Source organism: Lycium barbarum, chromosome 6, assembly GCF_019175385.1.
Source record: "Lycium barbarum isolate Lr01 chromosome 6, ASM1917538v2, whole genome shotgun sequence".
In the NCBI taxonomy this organism is placed as follows: domain Eukaryota; kingdom Viridiplantae; phylum Streptophyta; class Magnoliopsida; order Solanales; family Solanaceae; genus Lycium; species Lycium barbarum.
The window spans coordinates 84,006,983-84,025,279 of NC_083342.1; the positions used below are offsets into that span (position 1 = coordinate 84,006,983).

Consider the following 18,297-nt stretch of genomic DNA (forward strand, 5'->3'; position numbering starts at 1 on the left):
CAAAAACTGCACAGTTTTGCAAAACTGTCAAAAGTGGACAGTTTTGCAAAAACGGGACAGAACTGCAAAAAACGGGCAGAACTGCAAAAACTGAAATTTGGGGCATATTTTGTCATTTTTGGAACTTGAAAAAATGAGGTAATTACAAAAGAAAGAGAAGGGAGCAATTTTATTCATCTTTTGCCATTTTGCAAGCTTGGAGGCTAGGGTTCATCTACACCACACTTTGGGGTTGAAGATTTGAAGATTTGGTTGAGCATTTCTTAAACCTTTAATTCATTTCTTCAATCTCTTGTTTTGTATTGTATATCTAAGTGTGTAGTATTTCATTTCAATACTTGAATCTTGTTTATGAAAATATTCTTGATTAAAGTTTGGATTGAATCTCTTGTTATGCTTATGTATTGAATGATTTTTATTTCTAATGAAGTGGGTTTATTGTTTTTCTATTAACTCTTCATGCTTAAATATCTCCTAATGGTTGCAAACATTATTTGTGCCTAAGCACTTTTACTTTGCTTGAGAAAGAAAGTGAAAGTTAGGAAAAGAGTTTGATAGCAAGGATTTGGGTCATTAAACCCATCTAATAACTTGAGCTAGAGATAGGATAGTTAACTTGAGGTTGAATTGATTGTGTTTAACATCACACTCTAAGGCTTGAGAAAGCTTAGAGTGAAATTCATTGATTTGGTTGAGAAACTTTCAATGAGATTTTAGAAATCATTATCTATTAACATAGACCCGCTCTTAGTTGTAATATCATAAAATATATTGGATCGTTACTTGAGTGTAATTTCCTTTGTATCCATGCTTGTGGCCATTGATCAATGTACTTGCTTTCTAGGTTAGTTTATATATTTTCGCATTAGTCATAAATTTCTCAAAAACCCAAAATATCATTTATCGTTTGGCAGAGCTTAGTTAGTAAAAATTCCTTACTTTCTTAATCGCCTAGCACATTGTTCCCTGTGGGATCGACCCCGACTCATAGTTGGGTAAATATATTGCATACGACCGTGTACACTTTCTCTTTGAGGAGTGTATTTGGACGTTATCAAAAATGGCGCCGTTGCCGGGGAACAATTTGGCGTATTTGAGTTAGTTTGGGATTTAAGCTAACTTGCTTTGGTTCAAACTTTCATTGCTTTAAAAAAAAAAAAAAAAAAAAACTGACCAGTTTTGCAGAATTGCAAAACTGTCCAGTTCTGAAAAACTGTCCAGTTTTTGCTTCTGCAGAAACTGTCCAGTTCTGAAAAACTGACCAGTTTTGCAGAATTGCAAAACTGTCCAGTTCTGAAAAACTGTCCAGTTTTTGCTTCTGCAGAAACTGTCCAGTTCTGAAAAACTGTCCAGTTTTTTTATTTTTTTTGCAAAAACTGTTCAGTTTAAAAAAAAAAAAAATGGCATCATATAATGATAATTGGTCGGATGGTAGTTATGCATACTTTGATGACCCTTGTCTTTATTGCGGAGGACCACACTCATGGCAAAATTGTTTGAATTCTTCCGGGGGCGGGTTGTGCGCACAATCCCAAACCTATGAGTGGAGTATATGTGATAGATGTGGTGGTCAAAATGGTCATTGGGATAATTGTGATTATTTGTCCTTCCCTTCCCCGAACCCCCACTATGACTATTCTAGTTGTGATTTTGATGATAGTAGGGATAAGGAAATGGAAGAAGCCTCAAATGCTCAAAATGAGAGGATAATGCTCATGTTAGAGACCATCCTTGAAAAAGTTGAAAAACAGGACTTAGCGGTTAAGGACTTGAGGCAACCACTTGATGACTTGAGGCAAGCAATTAATTGCAATGACAAAGCTATTCACATCTTGGAGGATCAAATGAAATTATTGGTTCAGATTCATAATGCTCAACAACTTGAGGATGTTGAAAGTAGGCAAGAAAGTGACCAAAACATGAATGTCTCCAAGAGTGAATTTCTACAAGCTTTGAATGACTCTCAACTTGAAGAAAGCCTTGACAAAGTGGAAATAGTGAGCCAAGATTGGCTTATGTCTCAAGCTCAACAACTTAGAGCCTATGGGGATCATCGAGAAGACATTTCGAGGATGGTGGAAGAATTTGTAAAAATCCATGTTGAGCAAAGGCAAGAGTTGAAGGAACTTGAAATTGCTATCCGTGACTTGAAAGCCGAATTGAATGCAAAAGTTGAGGTATGCAATACTCAACATCAAATAGTCATGGATAGTAGTTTTAAGTTAGTTTCCAATGAAAAAGTGGTCAACATTGATTTTCAAGAGCTAATGATAAATTGCCAACCGACCAATCCAAATATAATGCAAGATGCCGAAATTGAAGAAATGATACTAGAGTTGCATAAAAAAGTTCATATAATGGTTTTTGAAGACTCTAGTTCATTTTTGGGTGAGGATGTCAAAAATGAAGTGAATTTGAAAATGGAGCGCCTTAGACCACATTCCAACCATTTTTCAACATTGTGCTTGGTTGATGATATGGAAGTTGAACTAACCGAGCCTATGGAGAATTGTGAAAATGAAGAAGAAAGCGTTTTCATTTTGAAGTTTGCTATGCCAAGAAGACAAAATGGCATGCCTCACTTAAGGGCCAAGAAGTGCAAAATGCGATACCCGAAAGTTGGCCTCGTTTTTCTGCCACCGCCCCATGAGCGCCATCATGATCTTGATTCAAAGTTGGGGCGCAAATTCATATCTTCCAAATGGAAGGAAAAGTGGTAAAGGTAACCGTCGTGCCGCGACGTTAAATCAAGCGCTTGGTGGGAGGTAACCCATCGTTTTAAAAGTTTTAAATCGTTTTTGAAATTTTATTTTTTAGAATAGTTTAGTTTATGGTTTTTGACTAATCTACAAAGTTTCAGAATTTTTGGAGTTGTTTTGAGCATGTTGGATATCCGGACAGCCCCTAAAATCAGTTAAAAAAAAAAAAAAAAAATCTGGTGGCATAACCTGCGAAACGTAGGTAATACCTGCGAAACGCAGGTCATACCTGCGAAATCGCAGGTCTGGTCGCATAGTGTGACAGAGACAAAAAAAAAAAAAAAAAAAAAAAAAAAAAAAACTTTCGCAGGTCGTACCTGCGACTCGCAGGTCATACCTGCGAAATCGCAGGACGGGTCGCAGGTCGTGCCAGTGAGCAAAAAAAAAAAAAAAAAAAAAATTTTTTTTTTTTTTTTCTCTTTCCTTACTGTTTTATGTTTTGTTTGATTATGTGCAGTGAGGACACTACATTGTTTGTAGTTGGGGGTGACATGTGATAGCTAGCACATTATATTTTGGTTATGCTTTATTTGTAACCTTGTCGGGCTTGTTTTGTGACTGTCGTTGTGGCTGTGGATAGACGTTGTTACAAATGGAACTTGCTCAAATTTCTGAAAATGTCGTTCTTTTGGCATGTTGTGGATTAGTCACTTTACTTAATTTATTTTCATTCTTAGTTAGGTAGTTTAGGAGTAAAAATGGTATTGGGATGTGATTTTTTTTGCCTCTTGACTAACTTTTGGCTTACTTGGTACCAACATATTTAAATCTTGGCATATGAATTCTTGATTTTTGAAAAAGAAAAAAATGATTGAAGTAAGGGTTCTTGTTGTGACTTTTAGATTCAATTTTTGGCTCTTACTTTCACTAATTAGTCTCTTTTGGCTATGAGTGACTTTTTGAGTTCATTTGTTTCAATTTGTTCTTGGATACATATTCTACTTGAGTTTTCATGTGCCATGTGTGATGAGGTTTATTTGTGAGTTCTGTTGCATTATTTGTGGTCTAGAACTTGCCCGGAATGAGTTTCAAGGTGAAATCCTAGACTACACTTGGTTTGAAAAATGATGTTAGGCCTTCATTGAACCGCTTTTGTGCCTTAAATATCCTACCCTTGCATATTCTCCCTAGTCAACCCCTTTTGAGCCTTTAACCTTTTCTTTGGCAACCATGTTACAAACTTTAACCTTTTGTTCTTCATTGATCCATCTTTTGGTACCCTACCTCCTTAAGTGCGTTGAAAGTGCAAATATAGGCTAAAAGCCTAAGTTTGGGGGTGATGGTTGGAAAAAGTTGTTATGTGGGAGTTACTTTTAAGGCGAAGAGGTAAAAAAAAAAAAAAAAAAAAAAAAAAAAAAAAAAAAAAAAAGGAATTGAAGAAAGAATAAAGAGTTGTGAATAATGGGAAGACTAAGTGGTGCAATGAAAAATGAAAAAAAAAAAAAAAAAAAAAGGGTGGAAAAATTTCAAAGGAAGTGTACTTTGATTGTTGAAAATTGTAGTGCTTAGGGAGGTTTTTGAGTCACCATTTCCAAATTATATCCCTACCTTAACCAAAAGCCTACATTACAACCCTTTAAGTCCTAATTGATTTTGAACCAAGTGTGTCTATATTAGCGGAGAAATACATGAAGGGCAAGCTTATGGTACTACTTGTGCAATTGAACATCTTTGTGAGAGAAGAGAGTTAATTCTTTCCATTTGATATCCCATTTGTGTTTCAAATTGCATTTTTTGTGAGTTTGGGATTCTCTCTTGATTGTGAGGGCACATGAGAATTTATGTTGTGAATTTGTTCCATTTTCCAATTAAGATGAATGAACAAAAGAAAATTGTTTTGTGATAATGAGGCAAATTTTGAAGCTTTAGTGTCATGACGTGATTGCTATTTTGATTAACTTGGTGTTTGAGCACTTGAAATGAAAATTTAGTTTTTGAGAAGAAGTTGGTGATTCATATGTTTTAGATTAATTGTTGGTACCAATCAAAGTCATGTGTTTGTGCTTAAAGTAGACCTTTTTGACTTGGTATGATGTTGGTGCACTTTTGAATGGAGTCCTTTGAAGGAAATTATAATTTGATTTGCTTGAGGACAAGCAATAGTTTAAGTTTGGGGGTTTGATAAGTTGGTATTTTACCAACTTATTTCTTCTTTAATCTTAGATTGTTGCTATTTTTTGATTGAAAAAATAGTGCATTTAATGTCGTTTACTTCCATTTTATAGGTTTATGTGATTTAGAAGTGATCGGAAGAAACCAAGTCAAAAAGAGGCCAAATTGGACAAAAACTGCACAGTTTTGCAAAACTGTCAAAAGTGGACAGTTTTGCAAAAACGGGACAGAACTGCAAAAAACGGGCAGAACTGCAAAAACTGAAATTTGGGGCATATTTTGTCATTTTTGGAACTTGAAAAAATGAGGTAATTACAAAAGAAAGAGAAGGGAGCAATTTTATTCATCTTTTGCCATTTTGCAAGCTTGGAGGCTAGGGTTCATCTACACCACACTTTGGGGTTGAAGATTTGAAGATTTGGTTGAGCATTTCTTAAACCTTTAATTCATTTCTTCAATCTCTTGTTTTGTATTGTATATCTAAGTGTGTAGTATTTCATTTCAATACTTGAATCTTGTTTATGAAAATATTCTTGATTAAAGTTTGGATTGAATCTCTTGTTATGCTTATGTATTGAATGATTTTTATTTCTAATGAAGTGGGTTTATTGTTTTTCTATTAACTCTTCATGCTTAAATATCTCCTAATGGTTGCAAACATTATTTGTGCCTAAGCACTTTTACTTTGCTTGAGAAAGAAAGTGAAAGTTAGGAAAAGAGTTTGATAGCAAGGATTTGGGTCATTAAACCCATCTAATAACTTGAGCTAGAGATAGGATAGTTAACTTGAGGTTGAATTGATTGTGTTTAACATCACACTCTAAGGCTTGAGAAAGCTTAGAGTGAAATTCATTGATTTGGTTGAGAAACTTTCAATGAGATTTTAGAAATCATTATCTATTAACATAGACCCGCTCTTAGTTGTAATATCATAAAATATATTGGATCGTTACTTGAGTGTAATTTCCTTTGTATCCATGCTTGTGGCCATTGATCAATGTACTTGCTTTCTAGGTTAGTTTATATATTTTCGCATTAGTCATAAATTTCTCAAAAACCCAAAATATCATTTATCGTTTGGCAGAGCTTAGTTAGTAAAAATTTCTTACTTTCTTAATCGCCTAGCACATTGTTCCCTGTGGGATCGACCCCGACTCATAGTTGGGTAAATATATTGCATACGACCGTGTACACTTTCTCTTTGAGGAGTGTATTTGGACGTTATCAATGATCTAAAGTAACAATTTATCAAACAACTGTGTCAACCAGAATGCGACAAAAAAATCGAAGAACAACACTGAATCGATCAATCGAAGGATTAAAACGAAACGCACAGTTGAGATACAAAGACAAATTGAATGGTCGAAGAACAGAACAAGGAGAAACAACAAATTACTTCAATTTGGAGATTGAAACAACGAATTGAGAAAAAATATGAGATTAAAAGATGAGCTGAGAAAATGAAGATTTTGATGCGGAAAAACACGAACCTCTATGGCTCTGATACCATGTTAGAATTGAGATAGAGTATTTGAGACCTCCATTGATGAATACGCAATAGCTTCACCATGCTCTGAGAAGGAGGAAGAAGAAAACAGTGTTGAAACTTAGAGAGAGAAATAATGAACTATAGTTGATTTGGGAAATGAAAAATCAGTTTATTTCTTCTGGTAGGTTGCAAATATATACACGTGTGAAATAAAGAAGGAAAACAAATACACAACTGGCATAAAGCTGACCTAACTAACTTAACAGCCTTTCACTCATCATTTACAAAACTGCCACCACTACCTTTCAACTATCTAATTAACCACTCATTATTCTAACTAATTACAAGCTAACTAATGATTATAAGCTAATTATCAGATAATCTCAACAAGGTTTTGGACGGCCAATCTCAGCAAACACAACTCTAATACGACCACAATCAAATGAATGCTCAAAAAATGATATAGAAGAAAAAATATGGTGGAAGATCATATAGTGTCGTAAAATTGCACATAAACATCAAAAGAATGAGAGAAAAAAATCAAAAAAATAATAAATGAAATTCTTATCTAAAAAGAGAGCACAATCGAAAGATTAATTGAATGAAACGTAGTGTAATTTATGAATGAAAAGAGTTTATCTGAAAAACTTCTGGCTTTTAACATTCACACTTCACAAAAAAAAAAAGATGTATTGGGCTAAACTCGTACAACAAAGAGCTATATCGTTGGGTCACGTAGCTAAGGGATAAGTCAAAGATGAGTGTCATCGGAGGAAACTGTCATTGCACTGGAAGAGCCATTTGGTCCGGAAGACTGTTGGAGTAGCTCCGGAAGAGAGCTCAACGGACTACCATTACGGATCAAGTTGAACGTTATATACTGGTGTTATTAGGCTCAATGGTCTTCTTTATTGCTCATTATTATTACTCACTTAATGCTCATTATGAGCAGGGGCGTCATACATGGAATGTGTGCCCCTAGCTCTTAGTATAAATAGGGATTGTCATTCTCATTGTAAAGACGCGAAATTCAAGAGGAATATACACCACTGATACGCAATTGCTTCATTTCTTAAGTTCTTTATTATTTTACTATGTGGTTAATCACAAGCTTGGCCGGAGGAACTAGCACCGGGCACAATCGAGGCTTAGACTATTCTCAACCTTACTTTGCTTTATTTCGTTTACATTCGATTTACTTGTATATTATATTGATTTACTGGTCATTTTGATTCACGTGTCCTTGATCACGAACACAGATTCAATTTAACCGTTTTCCCGATAAACAAGAGAATAAATGAAAAAGTTGAATTCTATATTGGCCTTTCATTTGTAGCCTTGGCCCAAAACAAGACATACAAGGCCAAAAAGGGTCGGAGCTTTGAAAAAAAAATCATAAATTTTACTTGGCATAGCTTACTATGTTACATATTTATGGAACATAACTATACTTTTTAATAATTAAGTTTAGTAGCCATAATATTATATTTTTACAACTTATAGCTACCCACTTTTCTACCAATTAACTTACCACTCCCCACACCCCTATTTTTTAGCTGCACACTTTCTCTCTCTCCCCTTTTCCTAAATATACGTTTCTAACTCCTATCTCCCCTAATTTCGTGCTTTTCAAATCAGTTTTTGATTTCTTTCACTTCATTTTTTTACTCTATATTAACTACTCATTAATTTCAACCTTTTACTGCCAAAATTCAACTCTATTTCCTAAAATATGTAAGATTCTCTGTTATTTTTGTGTTCTCCTTCATCATCTTTGTTTCTTTTTGGGCTTTACTAAGCCACAGATTTCATCTTTCCCTGTATTCAGTGGAAGTTTAAAGGTTTTTTTGTCTTTGTTTTGAGGGATCCATGTATCATTCATTCTCATGTCGTTTTAGACCACCGCCTTCTCCGGCGTGATCTGACCGGCGTTAGTTGTCTTCTCTTTTCCGATCAGATCTGTAGCAATTGCATGGTTAGATCTGTAGCAATTACAAAGACCAGCCTATTTGAACAGAAAATATTAAAGACCAAATCATTTAACCACCATGACTGTTCCTAGATGCCCTCCGCCGCCGGCCATCGGAATTTTTGAATACAGATATGAAGTTTTTATTATTGGACGAGAGTAAAAATGTTCATGTTCTCCAAGAGGTATTTTTTCTTATTAATGACCCTATTTTCACTTCACCAGATATGTATTTTCCTTGCATTTTAAGTATATTTTTATCGTATTTTTCGATGAACTTCAGTTAATTCCCGTTTTTTCAATTCACCAGATCTATATTTTGCATACATTTGAAGTATATTTTTGTCGTATTTTTTATTATTTCAATTAGTTTGTGTTTTGAACTTCAGTTAATTCCTGTTTTTTCAATTCACCAGATCTGTATTTTGCGTACATTTTAAGTATATTTTTATCGTATTTTTTATTATTTCAATTAGTTTGTGTTTTTAATTGTGTGTTATATATTTTTTCTACCTAATTTGTTACTTGTAAATTTATGCGATTTTGAATATGTGTTTACTTTTTATCAAAGTATATTTTGTAGTATATATTCAGTGTATTTGAAGTGTATTTTTACAGCACAGTCACACACTGTTGTAGTGACAACCACAGTGCATTTGACATTGATATATTTGCATTATATTTATAGTATATTTTCAGTATATCTTGAATGTGTTGTTATTTATTGTGGTTAATTTGTTATGTTGTTATTTTTTCATGTTTTGTTAATGTAAAGTTTCAGTATATCTTGACGCATTCCAGCTGAAATTGATGCAAAGTTTCTCCGTATGAGATACGACGCAAATCGACAAGGCAACCCTGAATGCATTTATTGATAACGAGCAACCACCAATACCCTGTCAAGGCTACCGTTGATTATGATGCAGTGATTTTAGTAGATGTTCAGGAGTAGATTTGTAGACAGAACAGTTTATGTTTTAAGTTATTTTATTTTTCTCCAACTTTTTTTTTTATGTATAACATCACTGTTGCGACATTATTTTTATGAAGATTTTAGAAGAAGTTTTATGTATTTTGGTAATGATCCCGCTTGTTATATAGTCTAATCGTAGATTTGAATTCTGTTTTTATTACATTTATATTTTTCTTGTATAGTTACTGCTAAAAAATTATAAAGTGCATTTCAATATCAAGTTTGTATTTCCTACATGTTTTCACTATATTTTATTGATGAACCAGAAAGAGTTCTATGCATTTTCTCTATATATTCATGGTACACTTGAATTCATTATTGAACCATAAAATCCATCGTTCTGTACAATATACTTCAAAAATTTAAAAATAATTTTAATACTTCTAAAATACATACAAAATACAAGTGAAATATATTGTAAATATATTCATTACGATTCAAATCTTACGGATCAATTAGAATACACTAAAAAATACAATCATAATACAGATAAAATACAGTGAATCAAAAGTCACCCTTAGGGATTAAAGTTTTTTTTATGGAGTCAAGTTTTCCCATCTTATTAAAGTTACTAAATAATATTCAATATCAGCTTATTGCACTCAATAACTAATATTTTTTGTAAAGAACATTTTGATTTTTAATAATGTAATTTCATTGAATAATTTTAATAACGAACACAAAACCGATGGTCATAGCATCAGGGGACAATCTCAACTTGTCACTATGCAATTCAGTTGATGAACAAATCAAGCTTTGCGTCATTTATGGAACATTAAAAAGAGATTTTTTTTTAGTTATATTTTGGGAAAAAATATGAAGAGGGTTTTTGAATTCAAATTTTATGTGAATGATTAGATGTTGAATGAGATATGTGATTAGATATAGAAGAGAATGAGATTTGCGTGATTTATGGAACATTAAAAACAGATTTCTGTTTAGTTTTTTGAAAGACTTTTTTTCCTTAAATAGAGGCATTATTTGCTCAACAGTTCCGTGTATTTAGTCTGTATTTTGGCTATATTTATGCGATCAGTCCAGGACCTAAATATAGGAAAAACCAGCTACGAAATGTAAATAATGAACTTGTAGTTATAGCTTGCTAGAAGCAGCTAAAAGGTAGCTATTTGTGAAAATTTTACCCAAAAATCCACGTGGCAAATGTCCATTTGTTAATAAAGTAGCATGCGGATAGGTATCCTAGCAAACATTCATTATGAGATCTACACCGTCAATACCAAATCTCCTTAATCCAACGGCTTTTATTCACTTGGAATTCCACCCCCAAAAATTTCAAACTCCCTCCCAAATTTTCATGTGATTGCCGCCTGCTACCTCACTCTTATATAACTAGCCCATTACACATGTCTCAAATCCACCAATTCAAAAGCTTTTCCTAGTCTACAATCTGTTTTGCATATTAGCATAAATTCAAAATGGCTCGCACTAAGCAAACAGCCCGCAAATCGACAGGTGGAAAGGCACCAAGGAAGCAGCTAGCCACCAAGGCTGCCAGAAAGTCAGCTCCGGCTACTGGAGGAGTGAAGAAGCCTCACAGATTCAGGCCTGGAACTGTTGCTCTCAGAGAAATCAGGAAGTACCAGAAGTCTACTGAGTTGTTGATAAGGAAGCTTCCGTTCCAGAGGCTGGTCAGGGAAATTGCACAGGATTTCAAGACAGATCTGAGGTTCCAGAGCAGTGCTGTTGCTGCTCTACAAGAGGCTGCTGAGGCTTATCTCGTTGGGCTCTTTGAAGATACTAATCTCTGTGCAATCCATGCTAAGAGGGTTACGATCATGCCGAAAGACATTCAGCTTGCTAGGAGGATTCGTGGAGAGAGGGCTTAGAGAAGAAGCTTTATTTGTGTTATCTTTCTTAGGGTTTTATTTGTGTCTTTTGTTGAATGTTAGGGTTGGTGATGTATATCAAATGACTTGTTTCAATCCAATTACTATGTATACCTCTGGTTTAGTACTATGATGAAATCTGTAGTTCATTTTGTTTCAATTAAAGGTGCTGCTCATATTATGTTTGAGTATGTCGTGTTTCCTTGTATATTTCTTTGGGTGTAGGGTTTGTTTCTTTTTTTGAATAATATTAGAGGTACTTTTACTTCAACAATGACTTAAAAGTCCTCATTTCTTAGCATTGGCACTGTAGAAAACTCTGCAGATCCTTTATGCATTTATGAACTTGAACTTGATTTTTGTTTTGTTGGTCATTTTTTTTTTTAATTCATAGATAATATTTGTCGTAGGGGCCTGGGTTGATGTTGCTTTTTTCTACCTAAACCCATCAATGCTTGAAGAAATTTCTGTTTTAACTCCAACTTTTGTAAACATGGTGTTGCAGCTGTAGCATTTAAACTGAGACTGAGTTATTCTTTTTGAGCTGTTTTTTTTGCTTCTAATACTTCTATTTTCTTAAACACGACCTTGCCTGTCTTTTTTTTCTTCTTCTTCCAGCAATCCCCCCTTGCGACTTAAAAATATCAATGGTTGTAAGGTAAAACAAGATGTAAATAACCTGATTGATGATTGACATTAGGAAACTTTTATTTTCTGTATATAATATGAATAGACAGCTTTAGCATGTTGACATCGAGGAGTGCAGCTCTTCTACACGGAGGTGTTTAGTGACAGTACATTAAAAATATAAAGGTTTCCCTTTTGTTCTCTAATTTACTTCTTACCACTGACATGAATACTGGTATAAGGAGAGCAACTGAAGCGTTTTAATTCTTTGCCAGATCTTACAGGAGGAAAATAAGGCTCAGATGGAGAATCTCTACTCTTAATTCAACATTGACAATAAAAATCCTTGCTATGTTGAATGAGAAGCGTTCAGCCTCTTTATTCACTTGGTAATCAGAAGGTATGTTTAGTTTTTTACTTTTCTCGTTTCTAACTTGAGATGAAGCAATCTACTTTCAGGCATCTTGTCTCCTGTGAGTCTTACTATATTAAATTTGAACTTAGAGTTGATTGAGTTTGCGAATGTATGACTATAAAAAGGGATGTGGTAGTTATACTAGTTATAGTCTTAGATGTTAGAAAGACTCTTTACTTTCTAGTAACTGTTTGTTGCTTAAATAGGCGATCAGTTTTCTTGGATTTTCTGCAGAGAAAAGTGGAATCAGTTTGTTGGCTCTCCTTATGTTTCAAGTAATCGTGTGGCTCGCCTAGCCAAGAGAAAATGTTAAAGAGTGCAACCTACAAAATTGTTTGACTTCGTCGAATGATATTGACAAAAGAAAAAAAGAAGAAGCTTTTACTCCCTTGTCAGGGCCATGCTTGCAGCGTGGATCACCCTATTATTCTTTAGATTACTAAACTCACACTGCATTTTTGGTCTGGCTTGCTCAACTATAGTGGTCAGTGTTACTTAACAATATAATAAATTATCAAAATATTTTTAACAAAAAGGTCCAAAATGTAGTTTTGTGAATCCTAGAACTTTTGTTTAACAGGTATAGTAGTTGTCATATGTAGTACTAATACCATTTGCTTTTGCTCTCTTGTGGAATCTTGATATTTAATTTCTTGATTTGTGGCCTAATGCTGAAACAATCCACAGAATGATGTCTAAGCCGGGGAAAGTAACATCATATATGTTACTCCTCAAGTTAGTATTTCGTCTTCATTATGTGCTTCATCAGATTTATGTGCTGGAGTTTGGCATTGTACGAATTCTGTATTCAATATTTTTCACTTGTTTTGACCACAATATAGTTGAGAATTGAGATGTATGTTAAAAATGTCTTTTCCTCTCGGGCATCTTTGCTTCCCTGCAACTTGCTGCCTGTCCTCTTTCCAACTTCTGCATGATGATATCAAAATAGTGGCATCAGAATCCAGGTTCTTGCTTGCTTAGCAGTTACAGCACATGTAATGGGCAAACCTATGGATATACTGTGCTACACATACAGATTCAGTCTTGCTCAGGTGGGTCTCCTGTTAAATTGAAAGGCATTTCCAAGTTCCAACAAATTCCTGTAAATGCGCAGGGGAAGAGCGACTGGACCTGACGAGATTCCGGGGGAATTCTAGAAGAGCGCGGGTCCGGCAGGTTTGGAGTGGCTGACTAGGCTGTTTAATGTCATCTTTAAGACGGCATTGATGCCCGAAGAATGGAGGGCGAGTGTAATGATCCCTCTATACAAGAATAAGGGAGATATCCAGAGTTGCAACAATTATAGAGGTATCAAGCTGCTAAGCCATACTATGAAAGTGTGGGAAAGGGTGGTGGAGATGAGGGTGAGGAGAGGTGTGTCTATTTCAGAAAACTAGTTCGGATTCATGCCGGGACGTTCAACTACAGAAGCCATCCATCTTATGAGAAGGTTGGTGGAGCAGTATAAGGAGAGGAAGAGGGACTTACACATGGTATTCATCGACCTAGAAAAGGCTTATGATAAAGTTCCAAGACAGATCCTATGGAAATGCTTGGAGGCTAAAAGTGTACCTGTGGCGTACATTAGGGTGATCAAGGACATGTATGAGGGAGCCAAAACCAGGGTGAGGACAGTAGGAGGAGACTCAGAGCACTTTCTAGTTGTGATGGGGTTGCATCAAGGATCAGCTCTTAGTCCGTTTTTATTTGCCTTGGTGATGGATGGATTGACACGGCAAATTCAAGGTGAGGTGCCATGGTGTATGCTTTTCGCAGACGACATAGTCCTGATTGACGAGACTCGTAGCGGAGTTAACGCTAAGCTGGAGTGTTGGAGACATACTCTGGAGTCTAAAGGGTTTAAGCTGAGTAGGACCAAGACAGAGTACTTGGAGTGTAAGTTCAGTGAAGCACCTCAGGAGGCTGACTTGGAAGTAAGGCTTGGTACCCAGGCCATCTAGAAGAAAAGTAGTTTCAAGTACCTTGGGTCTATTGTGCAAGGCAGCGGGGAGATTGACGATAATGTCACACATCGTATTGGGGCAGGGTGGATGAAGTGGAGGCTTGCTTCCGGAGTGTTATGTGACAAGAAGGTGCCACCAAAACTTAAGGGCAAGTTTTACAAAGTGGTGGTTAGACCGACTATGCTGTATGGGGCGGAGTGTTGGCCAGTTAAGATCTCTCACGTTCAAAAGATGAAAGTGGCCGAGATGAGAATGTTGAGATGGATGTGTGGCCACACCAGGAGTGACAGGATTAGGAATGAGGATATTCGGGATAAGGTAGGGGTGGCCTCGGTGGAAGACAAGATGCGAGAAGCGAGATTGAGATGGTTTGGGCATGTGAAGAGGAGAGACACAGATGCCCCAGTGCGGAGGTGTGAGAGGTTGGCCATGGATGGTTTCAGACGAGGTAGGGGTAGGCCGAAGAAGTATTGGGGAGAGGTAATTAGACACGATATGGCGCAACTACAGCTTACCGAGGACATGACCTTAGATAAGAGGGTTTGGAGGACCCAAATTAGGGTAGAAGGCTAGTAGATAGTCTCGTTATCCGTTCTTATTAGTAGTCGCATTATTGCAATATAATTTCTTGTGCTCCGATTTCTGTTATTATCTGTTATTTCCTGTGCTTTGATTATCCTGTGTTATCTGCTCCGATTTCTGCTATTATCTGTTATTTCCTGTGCTGATTATCCTGTGTTATCTGTGTCGCTTGCATTATTTCATTTCCATATCGCTTTGAATCTCTTATCCGAATCTCTTAACCTTATCTGACTTCTTTTTATGCTTTTATTGAGCCGAGGGTCTTTCGGAAACAGCCGTCCTACCTTGGTAGGAGTAAGGTCTGCGTACACTCTACCCTCCCCAGACCCCACGATGTGGGATTTCACTGGGTTGTTGTTGTTGTAACCCTTGATGCTCTATATAAACTCCACTAAATGCAGTTAGGAATAGAAAATTTAATCTAAACTTCCCAAATGCTTATGCCCGTTAAACATTTCCTTGAGCTTATAATATTTCCCAAACTGGAAACCAATCTGCTGGCTGAGTATGAAATCTTCTTTTAGTTATTTAAGTACAAAATACTAGTACAAAATAAACCAAGAGATACATGCCAAAACTTGAAGGGTTTGAACTCTTAACCTCACCTGTAACTGCAACTTCATGAACATACTAATAGCAAGAATAAAAAGATTCATTCTCGTCAAAATCTTAAATAGATAAGAAGATGGTTAGGCCAAAGACAATAAATTCCATTCTAATTTTAACATGTATACATCTTTACTAGGGAAAACAGGAAAGAAAGAGTGGAACATCACTCTTGGGTCGTCCCTTGTTGCATCTGTTAATTCTCCAGCATGGCGATCACCTTCCGGTGACTTTGCCTTTGGCTTTCACATAGAGGGCCAAAAACTTTACTTGCTTGGTATCGGTTCGACAAAATACCAAAACATTGGCTTGGTATGCAAATGGAGATGAGATAGCCCTAGAAGGATCTAAACTCGAGCTTAAAACAGATGGTCGGCTCATTCTCGAGTATCCAGATGCTCAAGTCCTCGGAATCTAAGCCCCTGTTTGGCCATAAGAATTATTCACTTTATTCCGGAAATTTTTTCACTTTTTTCCGGAATCAACATTTGGTCATGAGAATTCCGAATACAAGATGAAGTTGTATTCCGGAATACCAAAAACTTTCAATTTTTTTTCACTTTTTTACAACTGCATTTCACCAAAAACTACAATTTCAAAAACTATGGCTAAACACAACTCCAACTCCAACTCCAAAATTCCATCTATGGACAAACGGGGCCTAAGTGTTAACACAGGCGTTTCTTATGCTTCACTGTTGGATACAGGGAATTTTATCCTGCTAGCAGCGATTCCAGCATTCAATGGAAAAGCTTTGACCTGCCTTCTGATAATCTTGCCTACACAAATAATAGACACTGAAAAGTCACTGGCTTCTAGGAAAGCAGAGAATAACTTCTCCAGGGGGCACTTTGAGCTTCGTTTGATACGTGATGGCGATCTTGTTCTGAACACCATTGCTCTGCCAAAGCGAAATGCATACGAGGCATACTTTTGGAGCAACACGGTTGATACAAAATCTCCAAATGTGACGAGAAACAGGCTAATCTTTAGTGAGTCAGGTTACCTTAATGTTATTATGACCAACCGGAGGATTGTGAATTTAACTTCTGGAACTATTGTTCCAGCAAGAGACTACTATTACAGGGCTATTCTTGGATATGATGGTGTGTTCGCCCAATATGCTCATCCCAAAGCTCCACGAAATGGAAAGAACCAGATGATATCTGCTCAGCCATTCAGGGTCAATTTGGTCTAGGAACTTGTGGTTTCAATAGCTATTGCATGCTTGACTCAAATGGGAGGCCTAATTGTAAGCGTCTTCCTGGATTTAGCTTTTCTGATCCAAGCAATGAGTTCAAGGGTTGTGAACGTGATCCAATCCAAAGATTTAACCTGGATAATACTAATCTGCAGGATCTGTATGATATGTATACTTTAGATAACATATTTTGGCTTAATTCTTCAAACTATGAGGAGCTGCAGTTCTTTAACCCAGATGAATGCCAAAACTCTTGTTTGTTTGATTCTAATTGTGTGGTTGCAGTAGAAAAGTCAGGAACCTGTTATAAAAAGAAGTTGCCAGTTTCTAACGGAAGGAGGGAACAAGTTAACAGCAAGGCCTTTGTTAAATTGCTGATATCTAGTATCCCAACCGGTGATTTCCCATACTCAACATCAGATAGGGGACATAGGAAGAAAGATAAGTCTACATTTTCAATCTTGGGATCAGTTCTCCTTGGCACCTTTGCCTTTATTAATGTTGCTCTTTTGTGTCCCTCATTGCTTTATATGTTTACCATAGAAGACCAAAATTTGTTGATTCATCAAGCATCCCGGAGACAAATTTGAGAAATTTCACTTTCCAAGAGCTTAAGGTAGCAACAGACAGTTTCAAGCTAGAACTTGGAAGGGGTGATTTCGGCACAGTTTATAAAGGAGAGTTTTCGTCTTCAAACTCAAGAACTATTATAGCAGTCAAGAAACTAGACTGGCTAGCAAATGATGGTGAGAATGAATTCAAAACTGAAGCCAGTGTAATAGCCAGGACTCATCACAAGAATTTCGTGAGATTGGCTTTTAGTCTATGAGTTTGAGTCATGGCTCCTTGGCGAACTTCGTTTTCGGTCAGTCAAAGCAAGAATGGGAGAAAAGAATCAGAATTGCATACGGGATTGCAAGAGGGATCTTGTATTTGCACGAGGAGTGCGACACACAGATTATCCATTGTGATATAAAGCCTCAAAACATCCTGCTGGATGATTCATTTGAAGCAAGGATTTCTCATTTTGGATTGGCAGAAATTTTGATGAAGGATCAAACTCGGAGTCTAACGGGGATTAGAGGGATCCAAGGCTATGTTGCACCAGAGTGGTCCAGGAACACAGGAGTGACTGCCAAAGTGGATGTTTATAGCTTCGGCATTGTTTTATTAGAAACTATTTGTTGCAGGAAGTATATGGACACTCATACTACTAATCGAGTGGGTATATGATTGTTTCCACTCGAGAATGCTACATAAGCTAGTACAAGATGATGAAGAGGCACTAAGTGACAAGGAGTTAGAGAAACTAGTAAAAGTGGCAATTTGGTGCATTCAAGAGGATCCGAATATCAGGCCCACCATGAGAAGGGTAGTACATATGTTGGAAGGAGTAGTTCAAGTTTCTATGTCTCCACTTCCTTCTTATACCAGTTCAATTTTCTAATTGAAACTTATAACTTAATAAAATTGTAATAGCAATCCCCTTTAGTATTCTTGTAGCTTTAGTATGCTTCCTGTTGTTTCATTAATTGAAGTAGCCAATAAATTGTTTCATATGTATTCAGCAGCCACTGCATACTGTTTGGTTAGTTTGATAGAACTTAAAGTGGAAGTGGTATGAAAATCATCTGTTTCGGAATGACCTTTTCTTTGAGGTCTTGAATAAGATAGTTTAAATTGTGCTAAGCTTGTTCGGGCACACTTTTTTAGTATGTGTAGCAGGCTTATTCTCTTTCCAGTTTAGTGC

At 36.2% G+C, this 18,297-nt stretch overlaps 2 protein-coding genes across 2 annotated transcripts; both read left to right on the plus strand.

Annotated features, from left to right (window-relative positions):
• Window positions 1–10,665: 10,665 nt before the first annotated feature.
• LOC132644452 (histone H3.2) lies at window positions 10,666–11,340 on the plus strand. Its single transcript, XM_060361047.1, has one exon. The coding sequence runs from the start codon at window positions 10,739–10,741 to the stop codon at window positions 11,147–11,149; it is 411 nt and encodes a 136-aa protein (XP_060217030.1). The 5' UTR covers window positions 10,666–10,738; the 3' UTR covers window positions 11,150–11,340.
• A 5,230-nt stretch (window positions 11,341–16,570) lies between these two features.
• On the plus strand, window positions 16,571–17,780 carry LOC132644123 (G-type lectin S-receptor-like serine/threonine-protein kinase LECRK4). Its single transcript, XM_060360681.1, has 3 exons — window positions 16,571–16,992; window positions 17,091–17,322; window positions 17,418–17,780. Exons 1-3 carry the CDS (start codon window positions 16,571–16,573, stop codon window positions 17,778–17,780), a joined length of 1,017 nt encoding a protein of 338 aa, XP_060216664.1.
• The last annotated feature ends 517 nt before the right edge of the window (window positions 17,781–18,297 follow it).